The sequence below is a fragment of the Parus major genome, chromosome 7 (assembly GCF_001522545.3).
Source record: "Parus major isolate Abel chromosome 7, Parus_major1.1, whole genome shotgun sequence".
In the NCBI taxonomy this organism is placed as follows: Eukaryota; Metazoa; Chordata; class Aves; order Passeriformes; family Paridae; genus Parus; species Parus major.
In genome coordinates, this window is record NC_031776.1 from 27,360,091 (window position 1) to 27,369,395 (window position 9,305).

Genomic DNA, 9,305 nt, shown 5'->3' on the forward strand with positions numbered 1-9,305 from the left:
CAAGACCATCTCATGCTAAATACTACTGCAGGTGTGCTGAATGATGCCATTCCTGTACCTGCCAGTGATGAAACCAGCAAGAGTCAGCACCACCATAAAACATCACGTTGAGTTTCACTGGGAGTGGTCCAGTTGCAGGTGCTAAAAAGCATTTTGAGTCTTGTCTTGGCCTGACAGCTATTTTATGTGTGACCTTATTAAGTGCTAGAAACTTCAAACTTTCTTATGATAAGGTGAGAACATTTAGGAGTTCAGGAGACAAATATTAAAATTCTTGTCTGTTTCCCACACCCCCTCATAACTAGATTATCCTTTTTAATATCTTTGGGGTTGTGTTTTTTCATTCACATGAGATTTCCCCTTGGGTTTTTACCTAGCCTAAGGACTCCATAATAATGAATCAAGTTTCTGGCAGCAGCAGGCCACATCTCAGGTAGAGACAAAAAAAAAAAATTTTTTTAAAAAAATATCACCAATGTCAAAACAAAAAGAAGAAAGAGCATCCCATGGATGAAAGATATCACAAGTTCAAATCACTAGGCTAGACTTCAGAGGGAGGGAAGGAACTAACACTGAGCATATCCCACATCAAAACACAGAACTTGCAGGAGATGAAAAAGTCACACAGCAGTTAGACAGGAACCCCACCCACTTCCCAGAAGCTGTAAATCTTCACATTCCTTGCACACATTTTGTCACCGTCTTACCCCTCTGGGCCATAAAAAACCAACATGTAGCACACCATGAAATCATGTAGTGGCTGGAAGGCTCCAGGGAGATTCTGGTGCACTCCACCTTCCTCGGCACTACCTCTTCTGGGTACAGATTACCTGTGCAAGATGCCATGTAAACCCTATAGTAAAAAGCATACAGGAGGACAAACCTTGCCCAAGGCTGGTAAAACTTGGAGCCTTGTCTTCTACCTCCTCAAAAAAAAGTGGATATTTTCTCTGAACCGCACCCACCTGCACAGGGAAAAAGAATGAAAAGAAAAAAAACCAACAAAAAACCCCAAGAAAACAAGACAAAAAAACCCACCCAAAAAATTTAAAAAAAAACCACCAAAAACAGAAGATGATGTAAAAGAAAAGAACAGAAAAACAAAAAAATCCCACAGTTTCTCAGAAGCCACTACCAGCTACAGGGTGGATCACTTTACCACGGAATCTGCTGTCAAAATAATTTTGATTTTTACCTCTCAGTTCTTCAGCTGTTGCTGGGATTTTTCATTGCATCTTCTACCAGGATACAAAGACAGTTCTTTTAGTTCAGTTAGAAAATGACAGTAATACCCAGTCGTACCAAAATATGATGACCAAACCAGCTATTCCTGAAAGACTCTAACTATTCCAACTACTGCAATGGCTGAAAAGTTAGCGATTGTTCCACTTTTCTTAAGAGACAGATAGGGAACCATGGTACATGACTGAAAGATTAGCTAATCAGACACAAATTGAATGCATTTGGAGAACAGCCTGGTGCCCAAAGTTCACATTCCAGCTGGGCTGAGTCCCAGTCCTCTTCCACCCCAGACCTTGGCAGCGCTGCCCACACAACAGTGGACTCAGAGCAAAAGGGCATTTAGGAAGCACTGGGCCATTCAGGCTCCAGGAGGGCATGACCAGTTCCAGTGAGCCTTTAGCACCAGGATAATCAGCATTTTATATCCACTGCTGTTCAGGTTTATAAATCATCTGAATGAGGTTAATCACAAAAGGCCACCTAAATAAGATGTCCTGACTTGGACAGGTCTCTGACAGAGAACAGGGGTCACAGTGGTGTCAAACTAAGCCGTCATGCCCAAGACACCAAAGGACAGACCAATGGCTGCTTTGTAAGATTAGGGCATGGAAATTTATCCTTCTGCCTCCTGTACCTTCATGAATCCTTGATGCTGCTCCGAAGTATCTTCACCTCTCCAGAAATAACCAGAACTAATACACCCTGCCTTCTCAAGCATGTCGTAAAAATGCCTAGAAGGACAAGTCTTTCTGCTACACCATCTCAACCATCCCCATTACGTTTTTGTCTTCAATTCACCAAGATCCAAGCCAGCTATAAAAGTGTGATTATTACCACAAGGCTGAGAGAAATTACTCAAACAGGTCAGTATATCAAGAAACAAACCTATTAAGAATCTAGCAACATGGAAAAATTAGACACACAGCACTCTATCACACTAACAGGTTTTGGTACTGGTGAACATTACAGTGAAATATTAAACTAATTCATCGTGTGGGGAAGGAGGATAAAGCAAGGGGATAGATTAGGAGGTGTCAGGATCATAGGGTAATTTAGGAGATAAGAAAAACATATGCTTTTGTAAACCTCAAGCAACACATGCCCAAGAGATAATGACAATATTCTTACAAAGGACTAAATTGTACACAATACCTCAGAGATTTCCTTAATTACTTCTATTACAGAATTACCCTAGGGAGGCAACTAACAATGCAACAGTTACTGAGTATTTCAGGTTGCCATTTTTTCCCTGAACAGAAGACTGCAAATCAGTTTTCACTAACTTTGGTGCAACTGCTGTGCAGGCAGATTCTTCAGTAGTGAGCAGTGCTAGAGCTCTTCTTACTGCATGAGAGCCCTACTGGTATCAATGTTTATGCACAACAGGCCATTAAGTGCTGTCTGAGGCACCCAGTACCTGGCCCCATGTGGCTGAGCACCTTAAAAATCCCATCCTATACAAACATGACTCAAATCTATTTTCCAGGTGACAGAAGTAAAAGAGGCAGTGCATAACCACAGGAGAACTGACACACAGATCCCTCTGCATTCCAGGTAGTTCATCTCTTCTTGATGAATAAAGACAATGCTTCTTGAAGACAATGAAAGCACAATGCAAGTATTTGATTAACACACTGCTGAGAATCTGTCTCTAAATCACTCATCACTTACATATATTAAGCATGCTGAGGCTGAGAAGGAACACACAGTACTTCTCCTACTGTGTGACTAACTTCTTGTTGAATGCCATTCAAATTGCCAACTAGAAAGCATCTCTACGAGGTGCTAGGAGATCTCCACAAGATTCAAGTCTATTCCCTGTTCCAGTAAGAAACTGTTTTGAGCCCTGCCAAAGCGAGTTTATTTATGAAAAGGAGAGACACTGGCTTTCATACCAACATCTGGGGAATGGTTAAACTGAAATGCTACACTTTCACCATGCAGGTGCAGATTGATCATCTACCTCTAACATGCACTGACAGAGAGAAAGGCCAACACATACACACTTCTCTGAAGTGAAGGACAAGGAATACTAATGTAATGTTGTTATGATGGAGACATGGAAAAGGGTCAAGCAAGAAGGAGCCCTGAATCAGAGCGACAAACAAAAGATATGTGCTGAGGTAGTTCAGAACTTTGCTATCAGAGATCCTTCACAGGTTTGCAGTAGTATCTGGGGAGAAAAGAGATCAGTGCATTTCAGTTTCTCTTTCAGTAAGGTTACTGACGCAAGACAAAAAAAAGGTATTTATTTTTTGTGGTACGGTAACAGTCACCCACTCGCACTGAGTTAATAAACTACAAAGACTTAACTGTATCCTTGAACAAGGAACCTCAAAAAGTTACAATAAAACAGGTTTGGATGGGAAAATAGGACTAAATCTAACCTCATGGGCTTGTTTGATGTTTGTATGTGCATTCTTACCCCTACCCCTGGTCTCCCACCCACTCCCACACACAATCCCCATCCCTTTTTAAGTCTGAATCAGAGTCCAGTAAACTCTTGTGAAATTCCCTGTCCCTTAGCCCATAGTCTTACAAAAACGCCAGTGCTTACTCAAGACTATCTGTGCTGAGGGCAGCTGTCTCCTCACATGACTTCAGTTAAGCATCTGCAAGCCACAGGCTGAACCTCTTCCCATGCGCCCGTACAAGTCTGTGGGTCAGCTGGGCAGTTCCTCCGATCCACAGAGAATAAATCTCACTGTTATCTCTGCTCTGAATGCAAGGCAGATTGCCGATAAATAGTACACTTCTTTCTCAGTTAAGCATTAGAAAGCCTCATTCACATGTAAAGTAATGTTTACGTGAATTTTAGTTGAGTGTGTTTTCAGAGCCTGAAAGTGCATCAAAGCCAACACATGGAAAAGGCTGGCCTGAAAAGAGATACATGCAGAGAGAACACACTTCCATGCAGTGAAACATATTTGTAATCTGTCCCAGAATGACACAAGGACATCAACCTGAAGACAAACACAGTCACCCCCCTCCCCAGTAAATCCAAAAGCAGTTCCTCTAGAGCTAACTGATCACAGGAACACATGAAAATCCCCCTTTCAGGAATTGTAGCTGGTGGAGGATCACCTATTCACTGTGTTCTGCTTCCAGCAGCATGCTGACTTTGGAAACAAGAAAATTCTCAAATACAGGATTTTTCTCCCCTCCCGCAACACTGGATAACTTTTTAATATAATGCAGTAAGTAGCACTTTTTCATTCCAATCAAACCTTACTTCAAGAAGCCAAGATCATTGCCTCCAGCTGATCAGACTCACAGAGCTACCAACTATACTCAGCTTTTTGACAGACAGACTCCTCCAGGTAGCAAAGAGAAGTGACCCCAGAAGAATTATTTTAAGAACCAGATCAGTTAAGACTGAACAATGACAAGTGCTTTTACTCCTGTTACCTCATGGATTCAAAAACAGCAGACTGCATTAACTCTTCCATGAAGTCTAACATAGCCTTGGACCAGAAAGTTTGGGGACAGAAAAATACAGCAATGATAGGAGAAGATAATTCAGACACACTCATGCATCCTCAGCTAAGGAATCCAAGAAGCTGCCTTTCCCCCAAAATGGACCTACTACCAAGAATTTCACTCACTTGAGAAAGAGGAGTTTTTAACAGGCCCCAGAGCCTTATAAAAGTGCTCAGGAGTCAACACAAGAGTCACCCTGCTTTAAATGTCAGGGGATCATAACATAAGAGTATGACTTCTCCTGGTTTGGAAACAATTTGGAGAGGATTAAAAGCAAAAAGCTCCCACAAAGTAAAACTTGCTTAAGTATTATAGCTTAAAATGCCATGGAGAAGAGAGGAAAGGTGATATACATCCTAAGCAGCCTTTCTTCTGTCACTGCTGGATGTAAAGTACCACCCGGTCACATAGTCACAAACGCATTCACATCCACTCCCGCTCTACAAAACCCAGGCTGATGTGACTGCCAGCGTGAAGTCACAGAAAACATCTTAACTCCCTCTTCTTGACTTATCTGGTCTTCACCTGCCTTTGCCTCTGGTAGTTTGAAGGTGGAAGATGGGGCTTGCGTGCATTAGGGGGGCAGAGCTGAACGCAACGGATTTCCACGGCAACGAGATTCGGCCCCAGTGAGGGAGGCCTGTTAATAGCTGTGAGGCAATGTGCTCAGCAGAACAGATTTTTCTACCAGACAGCCAGAGATAGCAGCTCGTGTTCATACACAAACGTGTAAGGAATCTGATGCTTGGCCTTGTACAACCCCACTGAATTCAGCCTGTGCTATGCCAGTGTAGACCACAGCAAGATACTGTGCCAGTAGGAAAAATGAACGGGCAACGTGGAGAGACGCTCTGCCTTTGAAGACACAGTAAAGGTGCTCCTAGGACACTCCTGAACATTTATTAATTAACTGGACATTAATTGCCAAACCTTAGGAAAACCCCAGCATTACTGTGAAAGCGAAAGCAACTGTGGAATGCACAGATTTGAGCATCACCTATTGCCCATGCTGCTTCTTTGACAAGTGCACATTCATACACAAGCCAACCTCTTTACAAACAACCTGCTGCTTGGAAAGGGAGGGAGCTGTAATTGTTCCAAATTTTCTACTGAGGGAGTCAATCATTTGGCCTTTGTAATTTAGGCTCCTTCCCACTAAAATACAGTTACCAACATTTTCCAACATGCTTTATTCATTTGTTAGTATCCTCCAAACTCTGCTCATAACAGACTGCTAAATCTAGCCACAATCATGACGGGATTTGCCTTGACATGTAAGGATACAGTCTCCAAACACACCGATTTCAACAGGAGAAGTCTCAGTTTATAAAGGAAAAAAGCACACATGAGGTTTTGCAAGATCAGATCCCCGGTGGGGAAGAGCTGAGGCCATTAGCAAACTTTTTCAAGTCAAGCAGAAAAACACCAACTGTCCCACTCACAGTGTATGCTCTGCTGGAAATGCACAAAAAGCCATTTATATCAAACATAAGAAAAATATGCCATGTACAGTTTATAAAAATATCTGTAGCAAACTATGAACAAAGCCAGAAACTCTCCAAGTAGGCTTAACCAGGCAGGGGGGAGAAGAGTATAATTTCATGGGCTATTTTGTATAGCAGAACAGTGACAGCCTCATCCTGGTGAGGTTTTATTTAAGTGCTATAACTTTTCTTGCCACTGCAATAGGAGGAACTCAAAACAACCCAGAACTGAGACTCAAAGCAGGCACAAGGCTTTATTTCATATTACGTGTTAGGGCTATAAAACTACCAAACACCTGATTTTAATAAACAATCCCTGGTTACACATAAGCATCAGGGCTGACTCTGTGAAAGGCTGATCCTTGCTCAAAGTCCTGCACATCAGAAGGATGACAACTGCCTCAGAGCTGCAATGTTTTATGTGTGGTAAGCTTAAAGCACGAGTCCCAAGGCTGCTTGCTTCGCTTGAAGAGTGGCACCTTGTACTGCCGTTGTTTATACAGATATGGTAATTAAAAATTGCACTGTAATGCATTTGATAATAGTCTTATTGTTCCCATGAACTGAACTGCTTCAGTTAAACATGGTATCACAGCTAAATACAAACCTGCATTTATACTTCTTTTTTGTACTTTTTATCTTTCCTGTACAGGAACTCTGGGCTTTTTCACCATAGAGATTTCCAGCACATCTCAGAGCAAAACACCTTCCCGCTAAACCAAAAAGCCTACCCCACATTCCCGTGGAGCACGCTCTCCTAAGTCTCCTAAGCTCTGAGCCAACACTGAACCCAGAGTGGCACACAAGGATAACCTCTACCTGATAAAAAACAAGACTTTATACACATTTTTCAGTAAAACAGCAGCATGCTTGGATACTGTTCCACAGGTGTGCTTAGCACAGGGCTGTTTACATTAAATACAACTGAAGGGCACTAGCAGGGCTGGCTGATAGTGCTGGAGCAGCCGTCATGGGAACCCAGTAAGGCACACTTCTTGTGTGTTTAGAGTCTTAACTTGGACCAACGAGGGAACGCCACAGCTATGAAAAAAAGCAAGATTACAGGCTAGCCATTACATTGCACACCATCCCATCCTAGCAGGTAACCTAGGAGTTCAGCTGAAAGTCCTGTCAGCCTTCCAGCATCAGGCAGGCCTATGGAAGTCAGACTACCCCACTTCCCTTGCCCTTCAATGCTGAGCACACATCCAAATCACTCAAGCCTTGCCTACCTGCTTCAGGAGGAACTTATCCTCTGCGTTGATCTTGAGGGAGACGGCCAGGTGGATGGCGGAGAGCACTACCCCGCTGATGACCGCAGCTCTCATCCGCACCGGCAGCAGCGTGTAGATGCTGTAGATAAAGAAGACGGTCCACCAGATGCCCTCCGAAGCGCTCCTGGGCCACACCAGCAGAACCCCTACCACTTGCACTGCCAGGATCACCAGGATGACAGAGTAGCATGCCAACCACATGTGGTCCTGGTGGAAGTTGTTGCGGTTGCACACCATGCACAGCACCACCATCAGCACGATGGCCAGGGAGAGCACCACGACATAGGATACCTCATAGCGGCCGTGTGCGGCATGGAAGATCAGCATGACCACACAGACCAGCACCAGCACGGCCATAAGCATGGTGAGGCTGCTCTGGTTTAGCCGAAAGAAGTAGCGCTGATAGAGACGTTCCAGTTTCTCAGACTGGAACTTCTTGGACCTGAAGATTTGCAGCAGGCTACTGCAACAACTGCCCATGGAGAAGGCCGCTTCGGAGTCCCCCTCGTCCCCGTCCTCTTCCTCCAGCTCCTCAATCTTGGCCTTGATGCGTTTCTCGTCCAGCCCCAACTCCACAGAGCGGGGCCGTACCTCCCCCTGCTCCCCCAGCTGCCGGGGGCTGGCATTGTTGGGGGCAGCGGGGGAATCACTGCCGGGCGGGTGGCGGGACCGGTGACGTCGGCTGTCGTCACCGTGCTCCTGCCAGGCGGATTTGGACCTAAAGCTCATCATCCTGCAGCCGCTCTCCCCGCGGTTCCGGGGCTCGTAGTCTTCCTCGCTCCTCCACCTGCTCGACATGCGGGAGGCCTTCTTGCCCGAGGACCTGTTGGGAGGCGGCGGGTAGGAGTAGCCATTGGCCCGGGCCTCCGCCTCGCCCCAGGCCGAGCGGTGCTGCTCGGTGCCTGCCCAGGGCGCGGGACCGCCGAAGCCCGGGGGGCTGACGCTGTTGGACCGGGACATGCCCTGAGGGACGGGGCCGCGGGTGAGAGGATGACCGCCGGGCAGGCGCAGGGGACGAGCCGCCGGGAGAAAACACCAAAAGGCAGCGGAGAAGGAGGAAAAAAAAAAAAAGGGGGGGGGAAAAGGAAAGGAAAAAAATAAGAAAATAAGGCAAAACCCGCAAACGCCCCCAAAGTCTCCGGAACGGCCGGCGTCCCCAGAGCCGGGGTGTCCCCGGCGGGACGCTCAGGGCAGTGCCATCGCCGGCCCCGGCACTTCGACACCGCCGAGCGCGCTCGGCTCCGGGGAGACCGGGACGCCCCCGGCTCACGGCCGCCCCCCCTCAGCCGCGCCGCGGCGGCCGCAGGGGCTCGGGGCGCCGCGGGGGAGCCGCATCGCAGCGCGCCCGCACCGCTCCGGCCCGGCCCCCGCCGCTCGGGGTCGGACGCAGGGCGGGCGCTTCGCCGCTGGCCGATCGGCGGGGAGCTGGCGAAGGCTCAGGCTCGCAGGGATGCGGCAGCCGGCGGCGGCGGGAGCATCCCCTGCCCGAGGGGCGCGGCGGAGGGGCTGCCCGGGGCGGACCGGGCTGCGGTGGCGCTCCCGGCTCGCCTCGCCTCCCAGCGGCGGAGCCCCGGCGGAAAGGCACGGCCGGCGGCAGCCGCGCCGCTCATGCACCCGGCCGCCGCTCCCGCTACGCCGCGGTGCCTGCCGGCGGCCGCGGCACCTCTCTCACCGGCACCGGGGGAGAGGGGAGAAACCGGCAAATCTGAAAAATCGGAAGGGTAAGGGGAAAGAAAAAAATTCCAAAAAACCCGAGCGGGCGCAGGGGCGGGGGCTCGGCGCTGCCTCCCCCGCGCTGCCGGCGGGGCTGCGGCGGTGCCGGAGC

The 9,305-nt window shown here is 47.7% G+C and overlaps 1 protein-coding gene across 1 annotated transcript in view; it reads right to left on the minus strand.

The window, feature by feature from the left end:
• Positions 1–8,743, minus strand: part of ADCY5 (adenylate cyclase 5) — a 205,587-nt gene extending 196,844 nt beyond the window's left edge. Inside the window, exon 1 of the mRNA XM_015634704.3 lies at positions 7,439–8,743. Coding sequence (XP_015490190.1) covers positions 7,439–8,440 — 1,002 coding nt within the window. The 5' untranslated portion in view covers positions 8,441–8,743. The remainder of the gene's footprint in view (positions 1–7,438) is intronic.
• Positions 8,744–9,305: the final 562 nt, after the last annotated feature.